This window comes from Rhinoraja longicauda, chromosome 40, assembly GCF_053455715.1.
Source record: "Rhinoraja longicauda isolate Sanriku21f chromosome 40, sRhiLon1.1, whole genome shotgun sequence".
In the NCBI taxonomy this organism is placed as follows: Eukaryota; Metazoa; Chordata; class Chondrichthyes; order Rajiformes; family Arhynchobatidae; genus Rhinoraja; species Rhinoraja longicauda.
Window position 1 is genome coordinate 6,027,794 of NC_135992.1, and position 22,815 is coordinate 6,050,608.

Genomic DNA, 22,815 nt, shown 5'->3' on the forward strand with positions numbered 1-22,815 from the left:
TTGAAACGGTCGGGATCGGGATGGGGGAGACTTGAAACAATCGCGCGAGGACCGGGCGACCGAAGAGCGAGTGAAGTGGTGGGGAGCGCCTGGAAACAGCCAGGCTTTTGTGTCGGCGGAGAAAATAAACCTTTAAGGAGAGTTGGCGGCTCCGCCTCGCCTCCTCCTCCTCCTGAGAGGCCTCGGATCAATGGCGGCGCCGGCTGCGGCTGCCGAGGCCCGGCCCGGCGCCGGGGAGCTGCCCAGCATCTTCGCCCCCGAGCAGGACGGCGAGATGGACGAGGATGTCAACGGGGAGCTGGAGCCCGACCTGGCGTCCAAGGTAAGGGGGAGGTGAGGGGAGGCTGGTCGGTCACTGTCTGGGCCACAAGGGCTCTCCTACACTCACCACGGCCCAAGCTTTCCTTCATGCAACGTCGAAGAGAGATGCTGGAGTAACTCAGCGGGACTGGCAGCGTCTCTGGAGAGACCCTTCTTCATACAACATCGTGTGGGCCTCACTCTCTCACACACACACACACAGCCAACAAACAAACAAACAAACAAACAAACAAACAAACTCAAACGCCAAAATAGAGACAAAAAAACAAGCTGGAGTAACTCAACAATAATACAGACTGAAGAAGGGTCTCGACCCGAAACGTCACCCATTCCTTCTCTCCCGAGATGCTGCCTGACCTGCTGAGTTACCTGTTGTGCCTGACCTGTTGTGAATAAAGAACTCAACAATAATACAGACTGAAGAAGGGTCTCGACCCGAAAAGTCACCTCTTTCTTTTCTCCAGTGATGCTGCTGAGTTTCTCTGGCTTTTTGCGTCTATCTTCATGTGTAAACCAGCATCTGAAGTTCCACCAAAAACTTGCCCCCCCCCCCCCCCCCCCCCGGCATTGTTGTCAGCAGCACACACACAGTCACACACACACACACACACACACACACACACACACACACACAGTCACACACACAGTCACACACACACACACACACACAGTCACACACACACACAGTCACACACACAGTCACACACACACACACAGTCACACACAGTCACACACACACACACACACAGTCACACACACACACACACAGTCACACACACACACAGTCACACACAGTCACACGCGCACACAGTCACGCACACACAGTCATACACACAGTCATACACACAGTCACACACACAGTCACACACACACATACACACACATACACACGCGCACACAGACACACGCGCACACAGACACACGCGCACACAGTCACACGCACACACACAGTCACACGCACACACAGTCATACACACAGTCACACAGTCATACACACAGTCATACACACAGTCACACACACACACACACACACACACACACACACACACACACACACACACACAGTCACACACACACACACACACAGCCTATGTTGCTCTTCAGCTTTCAAAGCCAGCTACGAAATGCTGGAGAGTAACTCAGCGGGACAGGCAGACTCATCTCTTCTCTGCTGGGACTGGGTCTCTCCATTCCTTCCCTCCACAAAGATGCTGCCTGTCCCGCTGAGTTACTTCAGCATTTTGGGTCTATCTTCGGTGCAAAGGTAAGGGGGTGAGGTGAGGGGAGGGCTGGTCGGTCACTGCACTGGGCCAGAAAGGGCTCCTACACTCACCACGGCCGAGCCCAAGCCTTCATGCAACATAGAAGAGAGACAGACACAAAAAGCTGGAGTAACTCAGCGGGATGGGCAGCATCTCTGGAGAGAAGGAACAGGTGACGTTTGTGGTCGAGACCCTACATCGTGTGGGCCTCACGCACTCACAGCCAACAAACTCAAACGCCTAAGAGGACTAAGATGGAGACAAAAAAAGCTGGAGTAACTCAGCAATAATACAGACTGAAGAAGGGTCTCGACCCGAAAAGTCACCTCTTCCTTTTCTCCAGTGATGCTGTCTGATCCGCTGAGTTTCTCCGGCTTGTAAACCAGCATCTGCAGTTCCACCAAACATGCCCTCGGCATTGTCAGCAACACACACACACACACACACAGCCTATGTTACTCTTCAGCTATCAAAGCTAGCTTCGAAATGCTGGAGTAACTCAGCGGGACAGGCAGACTCATCCCTTCTCTGGGACTGGGTCTCTCCATTCCTTCTCTCCAGAGTGAGATGCTGCCTGTCCCGCTGAGTTACTTCAGCATTTTGTGTCTATCTTCGGTGCAAACCAGCGTCTGCAGTTCCTTCCTACACATGATGATTTATCTACCTAGACACAGCTTCTTCCTCCTTATCTTTCCGCCCTTGGAGTTTGCAACTTGTTGAGTTGCACGGTTCTCAAGTCTGGAGCACTTAGATGTAGAATCCAGAAGTTCAGGGTGCTACATCGTAGCATAACATTAGTGCTTGTGGTGGAAAGGATAGATAAAGACTGAGTGTAATAAAAAGGAACTGCAGATGCGGGTTTATACTGAAAATAGACACAGAAAGCTGGAGTAACTCAATGGGATAGGTAGCATCTCTGGAGGGAAGGAATTACTTGTATTTTCTTCCTTTGGCAAAGGAGATCAAAACTATGTTGCAGTAATCCAGTGAAATCTGCAAGGTCTCTAAAGTTCTGGTGAGACAACTGTAGAATTTAATAAAAAGAACTGCAAATACTGGTTTATACCAAAGATGGACACAGTGCTGGAGTAACTCAGCGGGTTGGGCAGCATCTCTGGGGAACATGGATAGATGATGTCTGCAGAAGGGTCCCGACCCTAGATGTTTTCTGTAGATGCTGCCTGACCCGCTGAGTTACTCCAGCATTTGTTGTCTATCTTTAACTATAGAATTTGTTGGATTACTGGTGAAGTATTAAAAATTCCAACTCTTTAATTATATGCAAAAGATAGTATGTGGGGTAAAAACGGAAATGCTGACAGTAACCGGTATTATAGGAAAATTAATCAAGCAGATACAATAACCATAAACAGAATGTTGAGTGATGAGACATAAAGACAGAATAATTTAAGACTGGATATAATTGAAGAAGTGCAAATGGTTGTGCAAAGTGAGATTGAAACTGATGATGTTTAACCAAAGCTTGAGGAAAGATCTTGCCTTTTAAAACATTATGCCTTGTCATTGTAGTTTTCACACCCTGGGCATTGGTTTATGCAGTCATTGTTGTGTACACAAACTTGATATCCTACTATTATTGACGAAACAAGAGTCACGTACCCACGTGGTTTAATCTCTTTTTAGTTGACGGGTTAACAAGTTAGATTTAATCTTTTTGAAAGATCAACTGACTTGTATAATTCTGGGACTTTCCACTTTTGTCTCTGATTTCTAGTAATTGCTGATTTGAGGTTCTTTTCTTGTTTGCTTCATTCATATTTAGATATGTTTAACATTCCATACAGCAATGTAAAGTCACCCTCGAATAATTATTAAGTGTTGCTAGATTCATTTTAGACGAAGCTGTAAAAACCTGTTAGCTTGGTAGTTTTATTTTTTCATTTTTAGAGATACAATGTAGGAGCGGGCCTTTCAGCCCTCCAAGTCTGCACTGACCAACAATCATTTCCCCCAAAGACCCCAATGACCAACAATAATTTCCCCGTACACTTGTTCTGTCCTACACGCTAAGGACAATTCATGGAAGTCAATTAACCCACAAATCCGCATGCCTTTGGAGTGTGAGGGGAAACTTGGGCACCTAGAGAAAACTCGCGCAGTCACACAGAAGGTGTAGATTTTTTTTTAGATTTAGAGATACAGCGCAGAAACAGGCCCTTCGACCCACCGGGTCCGCACCGCCCAGCGATCCTCGCACACTAACACTATCCTACACCCACTAGGGACAATTAAAAAAAAAAACATTTGTCCAGCCAATTAACCTACATACCTGTACGTCTTTGGAGTGTGGGAGGAAACCGAAGATCTCGGAGAAAACCCACGCAGGTCACGGGGAGAACGTACAAACTCCGTACAGACGGGGCCCGTAGTCAGGATCGAACCTGAGTCTCCGGCACTGCATTCGCTGTAAGGCAGCAACTCTACCGCTGGACCACCGTGCCGCCCTGTAGACTGTAATCATAATCATACTTTATTGCCCAAGTATGTTTTGCAACATATGAGGAATTTCATTTGCCATACAGTCATACCAATAAAAAGCAACAGACAAATGCATTTTAACATGAACATCCACCACAGTGACTCCTCCGCATTCCTCACTGTGATGGAAGGCGAAAAAAAGTTAAATCTCTTCCTTCCTTTGTCCTCCAGCGGTCAGGGGCCTCTAACCTGTTGACGGGACAATCTTGACTCCCGTAGCCGGTGGCAGGCCTTCTTCGATGGGGCGATCAAGCTTCTGCGTCGGGGGGAATCTCAGCTCCCCAGCGCCAGGCGATCTACCCCAGGTGAAGGCTAGTAGAGACAACACCTGTAGTCAGGATCAAACCCATGGCACTGGCGCTATGAGGCAGCCACTCTGCTGTGACACTGTGCCGCCCTAACTATTCAAGGACATGGTGGATACTGTAGCACTATATCTTTAAATTTGGTGAGAATGCTTCACTTTTGATTGACTAATCAATTTATTTGGGTAATTGTGTTGTAACTTTATTTTTATCTAGTTTGTGTTGGTGAGCCCAAATTCGGAGCAGTACGACTGCTTGTTGAAGCAGCTGAGAGAGCGAATGGATGAGGGTTGTGGGGAGACTATCTATGTGATCGGCCAAGGCTCGGGTAAAGTTTAAACATACTTTTATGGATTACGTTATATGATTCCCACGTATTTTATTTATACCATCAGTCTACAGAAGTAAAATAACCTACAAACCTGTACTTCTTTGGAATGTGGGAGGAAACCTGAGCGCCTGGAGAAACCCACGCTATCACAGGGTGAATGTGCAACAGGGCGAGGGCGTGCAGAGTAGGTTTACTAGGTTAATTCCCGGAATGGCGGGACTGTCATATGTAGAAAGACTGGAGCGACTAGGCTTGTATACACTGGAATTTAGAAGGATGAGAGGGGATCTTATCGAAACGTATAAGATTATTAAGGGGTTGGACACGTTGGAGGCAGGAAACGTGTTCCCAATGTTGGGGGAGTCCAGAACAAAGGGCCACAGTTTAAGAATAAGGAGAAGGCCATTTAGAATGGAGATGAGGAAAAACTTTTTCAGTCAGAGAGTTGTGAATCTGGAATTCTCTGCCTCAGAAGGCAGTGGAGGCCAATTCTCTAAATGCATTCAAGAGAGAGCTAGATAGAGCTCTTAAGGATAGCGGAGTCAGGGGGTATGGGGAGAAGGCAGGAACGGGGTACTGATTGAGAATGATCAGCCATGATCACATTGAATGGCGGTGCTGGCTCGAATGGCCTACTCCTGCACCTATTGTCTATTGTAACTCTGTACAGACAGCACCCGTACTTAGGATAGAAACTGGGTCTCTGGCGCTGTGAGGCAGCAACTCTACTGCTGCGCCACTGTAGCCAGGCAGAATTGGTAACTCTGTATTCCGAGGTGCAGAGAGATGGGGGGGGGGGGGGCGTAAAAGGAATTGTTAGTCAAGAACCCCCTGCTCCATCAGCATTGTTGGTCAAGGAATGTATTACTTGAATATATATCCTGCCATCATTATTAAGGCAGGATATATAAGAAGTCTCCTTAGATGAGGCCATAACAGGTTAGGAATAGAAAGGATGTTGAAATTTTGAGAGAGTATTATAAACCACCTAACCTAACAGGAGATGGATAAACATATGCAGGCAAATAGCAGAAAGAGGTGATAAAATGGGTTTATGGTGCAAGTGGATTTCAGTTTCTCGATTATAATTTGGATTGCCTAACTGTGGGCAGACCAAGTTCTGCTCTCTCCTCTCCTACTTAACATTTCCCTGGCTAGGAGTACAACACAGTGCGCTTTGTGACTGGGTCTTTTTTTTTATGTTCCTGTAATTATTTTTTGTTTCCAGAAGGAAAATGAATGAACAGTGCAGTAAGGCCTGTAGTGTAGGAAAATAACTGCAGATGCTGGTACAAATCGAAGGTATCACAAAATGCTGGAGTAACTCAGCAGGTCAGGCAGCATCTGGGAGAGAGGAAATGGGTGTCGTTTCGGGTCGAGACCCTTCTTCAGTCTGAAGAAGGGTCTCGACCCGAAACTTCACCCATTCCCTCTCTCCAAGATGCTGCCTGACCTGCTGAGTTACTCCAGCATTTTGTGATACCTTCGTGCAGTAAGGCCTGCTCCATTTATAAGTTAGTTTAGTTTAGAGATACAGTGCAGAAACAGGCCCTTCAGCCCACCGAGTCCGCGCCGACCAGCGGTCCCCGCACAGTAACACGATCCTACACACACTAGGGACAATTCACTCTTGCACCAAGCCAATTAACCTACATACCTGTACGTCTTTGGAGTGTGGGCGGAAACCGAAGATCTCGGAGAAAGCCCACACGGTCACGGGGAGAACGTAATAACTCCGTACAGACAGCACCCATGGTCGGGATCGAACCCGGGTCTCCAGGGCTGTAAGGCAACAACTCTACCGCTGCGCCACCATGCGCCCATAATTCAGAGGAGCAGAATTAGGCCACTTGGCCCATCAAGTCTTACTCCACCATCCCATTCATGGCTTCAGTCTGAAGAAGGGTCTCGCCCCGAAACGTCACCCATTCCCTCTCTCCTAGATGCTGCCTGACCTGCTGAGTTACTCCAGCATTTTGTGATACCTGTGATCCCATTCATGGCTGATCAATCTACCTTTCCCTCTCAACCCCATTCACCTGCCTTCTCCCCATATCCAGTTGATGCCCTTACTAATCAAGAATCTATCACTCTCCGCCTTGAAAATGCCCAATAAACTCCCGGGCTCTTATTCCAGATGGCAAGAAATACGGACTGAACGATGACGACATCGAAGCATCTGTAGCGACTGTCAAGAGCCTGTCGGAGCAGATCGACTCTGATCTGATCCTTCTGCGTGAGCGGCAGGAGGCAGGCGGGAAGGTGGCCGACTACTTGGTTCGCAAGCGAGTCGGGGAGAATGACTTTCTGGAGGTCAGGTAAGGAAAAGCAAAAACAAGTTTGTTTTTAGTACGTAATAAAGTTGTAATTTATATTAGACGCAATAAAAAATACTCGAGTCAAACTGCCCCTGTGGAAAATTGGAGTAAATCAACAATATTGTTTGGGATGTAGGATAATTTGCTGCCCATTTTTCTTTTTCACTCCTGATTTACTGAAAATGCTGGAATACCTGTGTGGCTCAGTTTATGTTTACTGCTGCCTTCTCTGCAAGCTTGGCTCGATTTTGTGCTTTAGCCAAGATATTGAGTATCATAGGGAATAGGTTAGGTTTAGGTAGAAACAGCGTGGAAAAAAGGCCCTTTGGCCCACTGAGTCCGTGCTGACCAACGATCACCCGTACATTAGTTCTGTCCGACACACTAGGGACAATTTACAGAAGCCAATTAACCTACAAACCTGCACGTCTTTGGGATGTGGGAGGAAACTGGAGCACCCGGAGAAAACTCGCGCTGTCACAGGGTGAGCGTACAAACTCCGTATGGACAGCACCTGTAGTCAGGCTCCAACCCGAGTCTCTGGTGCTGTAAAGCAGCAACTCTACCGTTGCGCCACCGGAATCTAATCCTGACCAAGGTTATGCTTCCCAATGCGGCAGGTGAAAATCAAATATTTGCTGAAAGTTAAAGTGAATTAACAGATTGTACAGAAAAAAACCTGAGATTCCTACTGGAATACGATAAGAAAAAGATACTTGCGCATTTCTATTGCAGTTGCAGTTTGGGCATCCTAAAGCATTTTACAGCCAGTAAAGTAGTTTAGAAACTTTGTAGGAAATGTAGCAATCTCTAGGAAAATGATCAATCACTTACTAGTATTTATTCACAAAATGCTGGAGTAACTCAGCAGGTCAGGCAGCATCTCAGGAGAGAAGGAATGGGTGATGTTTCGGGTCGAGACCCTTCTTCAGTCTGAAGAAGGGTCTCGACCCGAAACGTCACCCATTCCTTCTCTCCTGAGATGCTGCCTGACCTGCTGAGTTACTCCAGCATTTTGTGAATAAACACCTTCGATTTGTACCAGCATCTGCAGTTATTTTCTTACAATTACTTACTAGTAGCCGGAATCCGAGGCCGACTTTGTGGGCTGGTATCTCGGTGCCTGGGCGGACCGCTCCAGTACCGTTCAAATCCACTCGGAGCCTGTGACATCTGCTCCAGCTAAACGGATAATCCCAACCGGCTCTGGAACCAAGGGTGCAAGAAAACGATGTTGGACCTATATAGTCTTTTCCGAAGATGGACACAAAAAGCTGGAGGAACTCAGCTGGACAGGCAGCATTTCTGGAGAGTAGAAATGGGTGACTTTTCGGGTCGAGACCCTTCAGACTGAAGAAGGGTCTCGACCCGAAACGCCGCCCATTCCTTCTCTCCAGAAATGCTGCCTGTCCCGCTGACGTACTCCATCTTTTTGTGTCTACCTTCGGTTTAAACCAGCATCGACACGCTGAATTGTCTTTTCACTGACTGAATAGCACACAACAAAGAAGCTTTTCACTGTACCTCGGTACGCGTGGCGATAATGAACTAAGCTAAACCTTGTGGCCTGCAGTCATCAGAGTTCATTCCTCCTCCTCCTCCCCCCCCCAGGGTAGCAGTGGTTGGGAATGTGGACGCTGGGAAGAGCACATTGTTGGGCGTCCTGACGCACGGCGAGCTCGACAACGGGCGAGGATTTGCGCGGCAGAAGCTATTCCGGCACAAGCACGAGGTGGAATCTGGGCGGACGAGCAGCGTCGGCAACGACATTCTGGGCTTTGACAGCACTGGCGATGTGGTGAACAAGCCCGACAGCCACGGTGGGGGGCTGGACTGGACAAAGATCTGTGAGAAATCCACCAAAGTCATCACCTTCATTGATCTCGCCGGACATGAAAAGTACCTGAAGACAACTGTGTTTGGAATGACTGGGCACTTGCCGGACTTCTGCATGCTGATGGTAAGAGTGCTGAACCAGACGAGTTTAGTTTAGTTGAGATACGGTGTGGAAACAGGCCCTTCGGCCAACCGGGTCCGCACCGACCAGCGATCCCCGCACATTAACACTATCCTACACACTAGAGACAATTTACATTTATACCTACAAACCTGTAAGTCTTTGGAGTGTGGGAGGAAACTGAAGATCTTGGAGATAACCCGCGCAGATCACGGGGAGAACGTACAAACTCCGTATAGACAACACCCGTAGTGAGGATCGAACCCCGGGTCTCTGGTGCTATAAGGCGGGCAACTCCACTGCTGACTCATGATTAGCTCTATGATTAGCGTTTGACGGGCCTGGGCCTGTTTAGAAGGATGAGGGAGGAGCCTCATTGAAATTTATGAATAGTGAAAGGCGTGGATAGAATGGATGTGGAGAGGATGTTTCTATTAATAGGAGTCCAGGACCACGGGGCACAGCTTCAGAATAAAAGGGCGTATCTTTAGAAAGGAGATGAGCGGGGATTTCTTTAGCCTGAGGGTGGCGACTCTGGAACTCACTGCCACAGACGGCTATGGAGGCCAAGTCATAGGGTATTGTTAAGGTGGAGATTGATAGATTCTTGATTAGTAAGGGTGTTATGGGGAGAAGGCAGGAGAATGTGGTTGAGAGGGAAAGATAGATCAGCCATGATTGAATGGCAAAGTATACTCGATGGGCCAAATGGCCCAATTCTGCTCCTATAGCTTATGACAAGATTGACTGACCCCCTCCAGAATCTTTGCACATCCCCAATCCTTTCTACTCGTCACTTTAATTTCATGTTTAATTTATTTTCTTGCGTTTTATGACTATTGGCAGACTAATATCCCTCCTGGGATAAATAAAGTTATATCGTATTGTTGAGCATGGGGCAACTTGGCGGTATTGGGAAGTCTTTTCCACATCTACCCAGGGGAGGGTCTTTGTTATCCCACTTTCTCATCCACTCCCTGCACATGTGGGGGCAATTTTGCAGATGCCAATCAACAGGTTTGTATGATAATTGGCTTGGTAAAAAATTGTAAATTGTCCCTAGGATAGCGTTAGTGTATGGGGATCGCTGATCGGCGGGGACTTGATGGGCCGAGTGGCCTGTTTCCGCCCTGTATCTCTAAACTAAACTAAAACGTAAGCTTTAATTTCTATAATAATAATAATGCATTACATTTATATAGCGCTTTTCTAACACTCAAAGATGCTTTACAAGGTTTACTAAAACATAAAAGAAAATAAATAGATAAATGAGTAAACGAAGAGAAAAGCAAAAAGGTGAGGTAACGGTCAGTGATTGAAGGCAGTGCTGAACAGATGAGACTTCAGTGATGTTTTGAATGTGGTGAGTGAGGAGGAGTCTCTGACGGTTTGGGGTAGTGAGTTCCAGAGGGTGGGAGCAGCGATGAAGAAAGCCCTGTCCCCCCAGGATCTGAGTTTGGTCCGGATGGGGGGACACAGGAGGTTAGCAGCAGTTAGTGTACGGGGATCACTGAGCAGAGGGTACGGGTGGGAGTGTGCCTGTGGAGGAGGTCAGTCAGGTAGGATGGGGCCAGGTTATGGAGGGCTTTGTATGTCATGAGGATTTTGTACTGGATTCTCTGGGGGATGGGGAGCCAGTGGAGCTTGTAAAGTACGGGGGTGATATGGTCACGGATCGGGGAGTGGGTGAGTAGACGGGCAGCGGAGTTCTGGATGTGTTGGAGTTTGTTGATATATCTTTGATAGAGATGTACAAAATTAAGCAGCTAGTTTTTCCCCGACGGCAGTGTCACAATCCATGCTGCAAACATTTAGTAAATAAAAGCTTGTCGTTTTGTTGCAGGAACTCACTGATAAGTACATGACTTCATATTTCTACAAAATGTTAAAAGGGCGGCACGGTGGCACAGCGGTAGAGTTGTTGCCTGACAGCGCTTGCAGAGCCGGAGATCCTGGTTCCATCCCGACTACGGGCGCTGTCTGTACAGAGTTTGTACGTTCTCCCCGTGACTGCATGGGTTTTCTCCCAGATCTTCGGTTTACTCCCACACTCCAAAGATTGTTAGGTTTGTAGGTTAATTGGCTTGGTGTCTGTGTAAATTGTCCCTCGTGTGTGTAGAATAGTGTTAGTGTGCTGGGATCGCTGGTTGGTGCGGACTCGGTGGGCCAAAGGGCCTGTTTCCGCGCTGTATCTCTGAACTAGAAAGTCCTCTGACTACACAACCCGAGACAGAACCCTTTCCCCAAAATTAATTAGTTGTAGGATTAGAGGGGAAATGAGGTAGCTCTGCACCCAGAAGGTAACAAGGGTCTTGAATTAGTTGCTTGAGTGAAGGCTGAGGCCATCATTACAAAGAGTACTTGGACATGTACTTAACCTGCAATGGTCTGGCCCTATTGTTGGAAGGCTGGATTAGGTTGGGTAGTTCTTTTTAACAGTGGGGCAGCGTTAGAGTTGCTGCCGTGCAATGCCAGAGACCTGGGTTCGATCCTGACAACGGGTGCTGTCTGTGCGGAGTTTATACGTTCTCCCTGTGACCACGTGTGTTTTCTCTAGGTGCTAGTTTCCTCCCACACTCCAAAGGCGTACAGGTTTGTGGGTTAATTGGCCTCTGTAAATTGTAAATTGCCCCATAATGTGTAGGATAGTGCAAGTGTACAGGATGATCGCTGGTCAGCGCGGGCTCGGTGAGCCAAAAGGCCAGTTCCCACACTGTTAGTCTAAAGGTGTGGGCCAATCCCTTTATTGCTATTTTTCCCCAAAAAATCTGATTTGTATCCTGTTGCTAGTAAATAGATTTTTGATAATAGATTATACTAAGGTAGGATTTCAGCAGGCAGACATGTAGTTAGAGAACTGTCTGATGTAAACATGGAGGTCACTTATTGTCAGGGTCTCGGTGGGAACTTTAGGTTAGGCGTGGCTTTTTCTCTAGTTTCTAATGTTGAGACGAGCACTGTCTAAACCACCAAAAAGTGTGCACAAAGAAAATAAGGCACTGAGTCTTTGGCACGTCGCTGTACAAACTCATGCATGAAACAAGAGGCAGTTGAGTACATAAAACCTGTAGTCGCTAATGGGCAAAATTCAGACACAACACAATAGCAACCCTTCTCTTTGCCAAATGTAATAGATTCTTGGGGTGTAACTTGACATAGTGCAAGATTTGTGGCGTATCTACTTTGAGATCTAGAAGTGATTGTTTAGTGTCGAGCCCAGGTCAAATTTGTAGGAATGAAAGCGCCCTCCTCATCATCAATAGACAATAGGTGCAGGAGGAGGCCATTCGGCCCTTCGAGCCATGGCTTCGATCAGCCATGATCACATTCAATGTGATCATGGCTGATCATTCTCAATCAGTACCCCGTTCCTACCTTCTCCCCATACCCCCTGACTCCGCTATCCTTAAGAGCTCTATCTAGCTCTCTCTTGAATGCATTCAGAGAATTGGCCTCCACTGCCTTCTGAGGCAGAGAATTCCACAGATTCACAACTCTGACTGAAAATGTTTTTCCTCATCTCAGTTCTAAATGGCCTACCCCTTATTCTTAAACTGTGGCCCCTTGTTCTGGACTCCCCCAACATTATCATCATATCATATCATATATATACAGCCGGAAACAGGCCTTTTCGGCCCACCAAGTCCGCGCCGCCCAGCGATCCCCGCATTGGGAACATGTTTCCTGCCTCTAACGTGTCCAACCCCTTAGCAATCTTATACGTTTCGATAAGATCCCCTCTCATCCTTCTAAATTCCAGTGTATACAAGCCTAGTCGCTGCAGTCTTTCAACATATGTCAGTCCGGCCATTCCGGGAATTAACATAGTAAACCTATGCTGCACTCCCTCAATAGCAAGAATCATCGGCAGTCACTCAAAGCCAGTGTGACTGTCCTCTCCATTTATGGAGGACGCCTGTGCGTGACTTTGTTTAACGTGGTGCACAGACAGCCACCACACAGTCCTTGACAGATCTGGGTCAGGATCCAGTGGCATGGAGTCCAAGACGACCGGGGACCCTTTTCTGCTACAGCCTTCATCCGCCTTCACAGCCGTTGTGATGCTCCACCAAATGAAAGTGCAATGACCAGTACCCAGGTGCTTGGATTAATGGACAGATAAGAGTTCAATTCCCATGATGACAGCTGGAGATTTAAATTTGTTTAGTTTTGGGGCACGGCGCAGAAACGGTCCCTTCGGCCCATCGAGTCCGCACCGACCAGCGATCCCCGCACTCGAGCACTGTCATGCACCCTAGGGACAATATACAATTTTTACCGAAGCCAATTAATCTACAAATCTGTACGACTTTGTATTGTGGGAGGAAACCGGAGAACCTGGAGAAAACCCACACTGTCACAGGAAGAACGTGCGAACTCCGTACAGACAGGATTGAACCCGGGTCTCTGGCGCTGTGAGGCAGCAACTCTACCGCTGCACCACTGTGCCGCCCTAACTAGCCTACCTATGACAGCAGACCCTCTATTATTGCTACTGAGCCATCCATTAAAAGTTCAGTAAGCCCCTTTGGGCAGTTAACAAAGGGCAGTAAACATTGGCCTTCCCAGCAATGTCCATGTTCTCTGATGAAATGCAGGATGGGGAAAATAAAGTGGCCACTTTTAGAAAGATCTAACTATCTCTCGCTTCACTAAATGCCGACTGCTCTGAGTGGACTGAGGATCGGAAGTGGTAGCCTTTGAAGTAAATGTCAAAGAAGGGTAGGTGGATATTCTTTAATTTGGCAGAGTTAACTTGGCAAACTGAACCAGCCACTGTGCAGAATATAGCCATTGGAAGCAGAAACGATTAAACATAATATTTCAAAGTCCCTAGCTCTAGAACTGGGGAGAGCAGGTGCAGAGGCTCGAGTGGTACGGAGGGAGCTTCCAATGATACGTTGCCAACCGTGAGTTGTATCTAAGATAGACACTAAATGCTGGAGTAATTCAGCAGGGTAGGCAGCATCCCTGGGTGGAAGGAATGGGTGATGTTTCGGGTCGAGACCCTTCAGACTGAGAATCAGGGGAGAGGGAGACAGAGATATGGAAGGGTAAGGTTTGAAAACGAGAGATCAAAGGGGACGATGATCAAGGAAAATGTAGAATAGATCATTGTTAGCTGAGGGGAAAGTGACAACGAAGGATACAATCAGTAAAATTTAATCAGGACAGTGGAACTCGTTGGAGAACTAGGATGGCATGGGGTGGGGGGGGGGGGGGGGGGATGGAGATAGAGGGAAAGCAAGGGGTACTTGAAGTTAGAGAAGTCAATGTTCAAACCGCTGGGGTGTAAGCTGCCGAAGCGAAATATGAGGAGCTTTAGTTTTTGTTTTAGAGATACAGCGCGGAAACAGGCCCTTTCGGCCCACTGGGTCAGCACCGACCAACGATCCCCGAACATTAACACTATCCTAAACCCACTAGGGACTATTTTTACATTTACCAAGCCAATTAACCTACATACCTGTATGTCTTTGGAGTGCGGGTGGAAACCGAAGATCCCGGAGAAAACCCACGCAGGTCACGGGGAGAACGTACAAACTCCGTACAATGGAGGTACTGTTCCTCCAATTTGAGTTAGGCCTTACTCTGACAATGGAGCAGGCCCAGGCCAGAAAGTCAGTGTGGGAATGGGAGGGGGAGTTAGTATTGAGCAACCGGAAGATCAGGTAGGTTTAGGCAGACTGAGCGGAGGTGTTCAGCAAAACAATCGCCGAGCCTGCGCTTGGTCTCGCCGATATATAGGAGTCCACACCTGCAACAGCGGATACAGTAGATGAGGTTGGAGGAGATGCAAGTGAACCTCTGCCTTGCCTGAAAGGACTGTCGCGGTCCTTGGACGGAGTCGAGGGAGGAGGTGTCATTCTGATGTTGAATGTTATTTTCTTAAAGGTTGGCAGCAATGCCGGAATAGTGGGGATGACGAAAGAGCATCTGGGGCTGGCACTGGCCCTCAACGTTCCTGTCTTTGTTGTGGTGACCAAGATCGACATGTGTCCATCCAACATCTTGCAGGGTAAGTGAGAAAATTATGGGTCTCCATTTTATGTAAACCAGCAAGGGTTGTCCTTGCTGTGGTAGAGACACACCACGAGAGCACCACTTTCACCACGACTTGCTCAACAGTTCAATGGTTTCTTTGTTATCACGTGTACCAAGGTACAGTGAAATGCTTTTGCGTTCTGCTTCTCAAGACTATCACCACACATATGCACAACTCCATTCCTCCCACCCCCCTGATTGGAGCAGAACAGCCGGGCTACAGCTGAGACTGTAATATGGCGCCAAAATGGCGTCCATTGCATATAGGCTCAGAGGAGCCTATATGCAATGGACGCCATTTTGGCGCCATATTACAGTCTCAGCTGTAGCCCTGCGAACGGTTGTCCTCCTCCTTGCTTGGCCCTCTTCAGCCCTTGTTCCCCGTGGAATGCCTCCGCAGCCGCCCTTGAAGGCACGAAAGGCAAGACCCCCCCGGGTTCTTCTTACTGCCCTTTGTCCAACGTCTGTCGCCGTCTTCCTCCTTTCCGGGCGGGTTCCCGGTTCCGTGGCGGGCGAGGCAGGCCTGCTGTTGGCATATGGCCGCAACTTGCTGGCCTTCACCTCTCCAGGCACGGTTTGCTGGTATTCCTTCTGCCAAGCTCTAAATGTGGGGGGGGGGGGAAGACCTTGAAATTGCATTGATGTTAACTTTTAGTTCTGTTTGGAGACACAGCACAGAAACGGGCCCTTAGTCCCACCGAGTCAGCACCGACCAGTGATCCCCTGCACACTAACACTATCTTACAAACACTCGGGACAATTTACAATTGCACCAAGCCAATTAGCCTACAAATTCTGTACGTCTTTGGAGTGTGGAGATCCCGGCGAAACCCCACGCAAGTCACAGGGAGAACGTACTAACTTCGTACAGACAGCACCCGCAGTCAGGATGGAACCCGGGTCACTGGCACAGTAAGGCAGCAACTCTACCGCTGTGCCACCCCTTTAAATGATTTTAAATGATCTTGCCTTTCATTGGGAATTGCCTCCACCTGTAAACCCGACTCTGCGATTGTATGAAACTCTTTATTGCAGACAGAGAATTGCTGTCTGACCACTCCTTTGCCTTGTATTTGGAAAAGATTGGTCATTCACTGGAGTTTAGATGGATGGGAGGGGATCTTATAGAGACGTATAAAATCATAAAAGGACTAGACAAGCAGGACTAGATGCAGGAAAAATGTTCCCAAATTCTGGGGGAGTCCAGAACCAGGGGACGCAATCTAAGAATAAAGGGGAGGCCATTTAAAACTGAGGTGAGAAGAAACTTTTTCACCCAGAGAGTTGTGAATTTGTGGAATTCTCTGCCACAGAGGGCAGTGGAGGCAAATTCACTGAATGAATTTAAAAGAGGGTTAGATAGAGCTCTAGGGGGGCTAGTGGAATCAAGGTATATGGGCGGAAGGCAGACACAGGTTACTGATTGTAGATGATCAACCATGATCACAATGAATGGCGGTGCTGGCTCGAAGGGCCAAATGGCCTCCTCCAGCACCTATTTTCTATGTTTACGAGACATATCCATGTAATGAAGCAGATGCAAGAGTGACATTGCTTCATTGTATATACTTCGGCCACACCTTAACACCTGACAGGTGTGACCCGGCTTTTGTGCAAAAATATATCTAGAACTACTTCAATAGTCAATATCAATAGTCGTTTATTTGTCACATACACATAAATGTGCAGTGAAATGAAAAATTACCCGCAGTTCAACAATAAGACCAATAAGAATAATTAATAAAAATGCAATAACACATACAATCATAAACTAACACCAAACAAAAGAAACATCCATCACAGTGAGTCTCCTCCAGTCACCTCCTCACTGTGATGGAAGGCCAGAATGTCTTCCCCCTCCACCAACATCCCTCTCTCTGGCTTCACAATTCACAACTCTTCAATCCTGTTCTCTCGCATCTTTTTCATCTCTGGCTTTTGTCTGACTATCAAAAGCCATCAATGTATGTTTAGAGTCTAGAGATACAGCAGAAACAGGCCCTTCGACCCAACGGGTTCGCGCCGCCCAGCGATCCCTGCACACATTAACACTATCCTACACACACCAGGGACAATTTTTACATTTACCAAGCCAATTAACCTACAAACCTGTACGTCTTTGGAGTGTGGGAGGAAACCGAAGATCTCGGAGAAAAACCCACGCAGGTCACGGGGAGAACGTACAAACTCCGTGCAGACGGCGCCCGTAGTTGGGATCGAAACCGGGTCTCTGGCGCTGCATTCGCTGTAAGGCAGCAACTCTACCGCTGCGCCACCATGACCGTCCAATGTATGTGTTCACCTATTACTTGCCACGCTTTGTCCTGCCCTCTCTTCTAGCTTTCTTCCCCCTCCCCCAACCCCTACAATGAAAAACAGTCCTGACCCAAAATGTCACGAATCTGTGTTCTCCAGGGATGCTGCCTGACCCGAGTTACTCCAACACTGACTTTTTTTTGTAAACCAACGTCTGCATTTCTTTATTTCTACTACAAACATCTCCCAACGGACATCTCCATTTCCCATTACATAAGCTCTCGGGTTAAACATATTGCAAATTACTCGTCTACCTTATTTTCAGGCAGACACAAAATGCCGGAGTAACTCAGCGGGTCAGGCAGCATCGCGGGAGAGAAGGAATGGGTGACGTTTCGGGCCGAGACCCTTCTTCAGTCTGAAGAAGACGTCACCCATTCCTTCTCTCCCGCGATGCTGCCTGACCCGCTGAGTTACTCCAGCATTTTGTGTCTACCTTTGATTTAAACCGGCATCTGCAGGTTTTTTTTCCTACCTTATTTTCAGAACTTCCTCCATAAATGTTGGGGATAATGTGTCCTGTGCCAACTGTTGGAACACTGTACCGCCTTTACATTGCAAACAAAGGCTGACGGGTTTAATTCCTGTGGTGGAACTGTATACTACCTGTGTTCTACCAGTGAAGAAGGGTTCCAATCCGAAACGTCACCAGAGATGCTGCCTGACCCACTGAGTTACTCCAAGACTTTGTGTCTACCTTCAGTACAAACCAGCATCAGCGGATAGACACACAAAGCTGGAGTAACTCCGATTATTATCTTTGCACTGCAAATCTTGCAGAACCAAATGTCCATTTCTTCAAAGCTTCGATGGACTTCAGGAATTTGTTGCTAAGGAGTGCCACATACACATCCACTGTTCCGTGTAGCATATTAGTATGAAACCGAAAGGTGGGCACAACAAGCTGGAGTAACTCAGCAGGTCAGACAGCATCTCTGGAGAAAAGGAATAGGTAACGTTTCAGACACTTTTTCAGACTGAGAGTCGGCGGGTGGATAGGAAAACGAGAGAGATATCTCAGCGTCTGCAGTTCCTTCCTACACATTTTCATGATCGTACTTTATTAGCTAAGTATGTTTTGCAACATACAAGGAATTTGTTTTGCCGTACAGTCATACAGAAATAAAAGCACCAGGACACACAAAATACATGGTAACATGAACACCCACCACAGTGACTCCTCTGCATTCCTCACTGTGATGGCAGGCCAAAAAACAGTTCAAACTCTTCCCTTCTTTGTCCTCCAGCGGTCAGGGGGCCTCGAGCCCTTCCGTTGACGGGACGATCTTGACTCCCGTAGCCGGCGGCGTTTGGGTCCTCCGCACCGGGGCGATCAAGCTCCTGCATCGGTGGGGCGGGGGGTGTAAAAAAACTGAAAGGTTGAGTTCTGTCCCTTTTTATTATCGACTAGAAACCCTGAAGCTGCTGCAGCGGCTGCTGAAGTCTCCGGGCTGCAGGAAGATCCCTGTCCTGGTTCAGAATAAGGACGACGTGATAGTAACGGCATCAAACTTCAGCTCCGAGAGGTAACTGCTCTGGTTTAACCTGTGTGCCTGTCTCTTGGTTCAGTTTAGTTTATTCACACTGGTCCAGTGGAAGGCTTTTGTTGCATGCTAACCAGCCAGCGGAAAGACAATACACGACTACAATCGAGCCATTTGCAGTGGACAGATACACGATTTAACAAGCTGTCCACCCATTTAATTTCCTCGGTGTAATAACTCTTGCCGGCATGTGGTCCAATGACTCCTTGCCATTGCCCATGAATATGGTGGCGCAGCGGTAGAGTTGCTGCCCCACAGCGCCGGAGACCCGGGTTCAATCCTGATTGCGGGTGCTGTCCGTACGGAGTTTGTGCGTTCTCCCCATGACCTGCGTGGTTTTTTTTTCCAGGTGCTCCGATTTCCTCCCACACTCAAGCCCTACAGGTTTGTAGGTTAATTGGCTTAGTATAATTATAAATTGTCCCGAGTGTGTGCAGGATAATGTCAGTGTGCGGGAGATGGCTGTACAGCACGGACACGGTGGGCCAAAGACTTGTTTCTGCACTGTATCTCTAAACTCTAAACATAAGCGAGTTGCTTGGTCAACTGACCCTAGTTGACCAGCTCGAGCCTTGCCCTATTGCCTATAAGTTTGGGGTTCTCCAATTGATGCACCACAAGGGGTTATTTGACCTTTCAATGTCTTAGTAGAGCAGTCCCAATAAATTATACCTCCCTTTTTCTTGTGCCACAATAGACAACAGGTGCAGGAGTAGGCCATTCGGCCCTTCGAGCCAGCACCGCCATTCAATGGGATCATGGCTGATCATTCTCAATCAGTACCCCGTTCCTGCCTTCTCCCCATACCCCCTGACTCCGCTATCCTTAAGAGCTCTATCCAGCTCTCTCTTGAATGCATTCAGAGAATTGGCCTCCACTGCCTTCTGAGGCAGAGAATTCCACAGATTCACAACTCTCTGACTGAAAAAGGTTTTCCTCATCTCCGTTCTAAATGGCCTACCCCTTATTCTTAAACTGTGGCTTCTGGTTCTGGATGTTCTCTTTTCCCTAATACCTATGATCCTGTTGTTTAATCTATTACATTCGCTCTGCCCAGGAGTACTTTTGCTTAAATGAGAAAAGCTTCTCTAAGTGGCTCGTTGCTGTACTACAAGAAACGTTAGGGGGTTTAAATAGTTCGAGCTCACAAGAAAAGTGTGTAACACTACTGTCTTGTTCCGACAACAAGAAGCGTGTAACTGGCGCGGGATACTTGTGAGCACCCTTGATGTGGCGACTCTTTGCATACCTTGTGTATGCAAAACAAAGACTTTCACTGTGACTTCTCACGTGTGACAATAAAGTACAGATGCTCCTCGACTTACGATGGGGTCACGTTCCAATAAACCCACCGTAAATTGAAAATATCGTACGTCGACAATGCATTTAATACACCTAACCTACCCAACATCACAGCCACCTGACCTACCAACATCATAGCCACCCAACCTACCCAACATCACAGCCACCTAACCTACCCAACATCACAGCCACCTAACCTACCCAACATCACAGCCACCTAACCTACCCAACATCACAGCCACCTAACCTACCCAACATCATCGCCACCTGACCTACCAACATCATAGCCACCTGACCTACCAACATCATAGCCTAGTCTAACCTACCCAACATTATAGCCACCTAACCTACCCAACATCATAGCCACCTAACCTACCCAACATCATAGCCTTGTCTAACCTACCCAACATCATAGCCACCTAACCTACCCAACATCATAGCCTAGTCTAATCTACCCAACATCATAGCCACCTAACCTACCCAACACCATAGCCTAGTCTAACCTACCCAACATCATAGCCACCTAACCTACCCAACATCACAGCCACCTAACCTACCCAACATCATAGCCTAGTCTAACCTACCCAACATCACAGCCACCTAACCTACCCAACATCATAGCCACCTAACCTACTGAACATCATAGCCTAGTCTAACCTACCCAACATCATAGCCTAGTCTAACCTACCCAACATCATAACCTAGTCTAACCTACCCAACATAATAGCCTAGTCTAACCTGCCCAACATCCTAGCCACCTAACCTACCCAACATCACAGCCACCTAACCTACCCAACATCACAGCCACCTAACCTACCCAACATAATAGCCACCTAACCTACCCAACATCACAGCCACCTAACCTACCGAAAGTCATAGCCGGCAGGCTGACTGGGTGCTGCGGCTCGCTGCCGTTGCCCAGCATCACGAGAGAGTATCGTACCGCATTTCGCTAGCCCGGGAAGAGATCAAAATTCAAAATTCGAAGTATGGTTTTTACTGAATGTGTATCGGTTTTGCGCCATCGTTAAGCCGAAGCATCATAGGTCGAGGAGCGTCTGTATTCATTCATTCACTCACTCACTCATTCATTCGTAAAGGTGGTCAAAGATATTCACTGACAAAGCTTCACAAGTAACTTCCTCGCCTTGCTCTCGGTCCTGATTCTTTATGCCTGGCCCTCGTTTAAGTCTTTGAGGCTATCGGAGAGCGAGAGAAGGCCCCGAGAACGAAGGGGTATCTGGTGGGGGGGGGGGGGGGGCAGTGGATAGGAATGATCGGTGAACGTGCACTGCCCAGGTGAGGTCTGCTGCATGAGGTTTTACCGGGTTGTATGTAAAAACAAAAGCGTTTCTCTGCAGCTGGAGACACGTGTCAATAAACGATCACTGAATTCGTTGAATCGCCTGTAACTCGGCCGGTTCTTTTTTCCTCCCCCTCAGGATGTGCCCGATTTTCCAGATCTCCAACGTTTCCGGAGAGAACCTGGACCTCTTGAAGATGTTCCTGAATCTGTTGTCACCGCGGACGAGCTTCAAAGAGGACGAACCAGCTGAGTTTCAAATTGATGACACCTACTCTGTCCCTGTGAGACCCTTTATTGTTGGGTAGAGGGTGGGGTGGGGGAGGAGGGGGGCAGATACAAGCAATCGTGTATAATTCCCTACCAGTCCTCTATGATGGTGTTTCAGCACAGTAAAATGGCGGCACAGTGGCGCAGCGGTAGAGTTGCTGCCTTACAGCGAATGCAGCGCCGGAGACTCAGGTTCGATCCTGATTACGGGCGCCGTCTGTACGGAGTTTGTACGTTCCCCCCGTGACCTGCGTGGGTTTTCTCCGAGATCTTCGGTTTCCTCCCACACTCCAAAGACGTGCAGGTATGTAGGTTAATTGACTGGGTAATTTGACTTTGTAAAAATTGTCCCTAGTGTGTGTAGGATAGTGTTAATGTGCGGGGATCGCTGGGCGGCGCGGACTCGGTGGGCCGAAGGGCCTGTTTCCGCGCCGTATCTCTAAATGCCTCTCCTTGACATCACAAGTTGTTAAATTGGTCAATAATTAACGCACAAAGGAAATATTTTAGGGTAGATGAGCCCTCCCCAAAAGCATACTTTATCAAAGGTTGTGGAAAATCAAAGTGAAAACTGTCCACTACTTGCAATGGAATAGGGTTATGGTCCTTCAAAGTCTTATCATTTCGTCTCTGGACATGATTGAAGAGTTCCTCAGGGAGGGGTGACATCTTTCATGGCCTCACCGATGATCTTTTACCTCAAAGGCTAGAAGCGATGACATTTACTGGCTGTTGCACTACTGCCCATGTAGTTCCTGGAGTGGTACAATCATGCATGCCTTTCCGCAGCAAGACTTTGGGGCGTGGATGGGCATGTGGCGTGTCGTGGACTACAGGTGCTCCCAGGCTTGCGATGTTTCGATTTGCGATGGCGCAAACGGCAACGAGCCGTAGCCAGCCGCCGCTCACTTCCGGCCACGTGATCGCACGTATTACAATGCATTCCGACTTGCAATACTTTCGGTTTCCGATGGGTTTCTCGGGACGGAACCCTATCGGAAGCTGAGGGGCACCTGTACTACTGACCTGATTGGAGACCCTC

The 22,815-nt window shown here is 47.9% G+C and overlaps 2 protein-coding genes across 4 annotated transcripts in view; one reads left to right on the top strand and one right to left on the bottom strand.

Annotated features, from left to right (window-relative positions):
• gtpbp1 (GTP binding protein 1) overlaps positions 1 to 22,815 on the top strand; it is a 37,215-nt gene continuing 14,400 nt past the window's right edge. For 2 of the 3 annotated variants that reach the window (XM_078430556.1, XM_078430557.1), the window contains exons 1-7: positions 1 to 322; positions 4,604 to 4,715; positions 6,856 to 7,036; positions 8,648 to 8,996; positions 14,889 to 15,012; positions 18,766 to 18,880; positions 21,643 to 21,787. In XM_078430556.1, the coding sequence (XP_078286682.1) occupies positions 191 to 322; positions 4,604 to 4,715; positions 6,856 to 7,036; positions 8,648 to 8,996; positions 14,889 to 15,012; positions 18,766 to 18,880; positions 21,643 to 21,787 (1,158 nt within the window). In that variant the 5' untranslated portion in view covers positions 1 to 190. Of the gene's footprint in view, positions 323 to 4,603; positions 4,716 to 6,855; positions 7,037 to 8,647; positions 8,997 to 14,888; positions 15,013 to 18,765; positions 18,881 to 21,642; positions 21,788 to 22,815 lie in introns of those variants that run through there. The other variant, XM_078430558.1, reaches the window with a different exon arrangement.
• The window catches only part of LOC144611453 (epsin-2-like), a 65,343-nt gene continuing 61,029 nt past the window's right edge, over positions 18,502 to 22,815 (bottom strand). Inside the window, exon 12 of the mRNA XM_078430560.1 lies at positions 18,502 to 18,695. Within this exon, the coding sequence (XP_078286686.1) occupies positions 18,546 to 18,695 (150 nt within the window). The 3' untranslated portion in view covers positions 18,502 to 18,545. The remainder of the gene's footprint in view (positions 18,696 to 22,815) is intronic.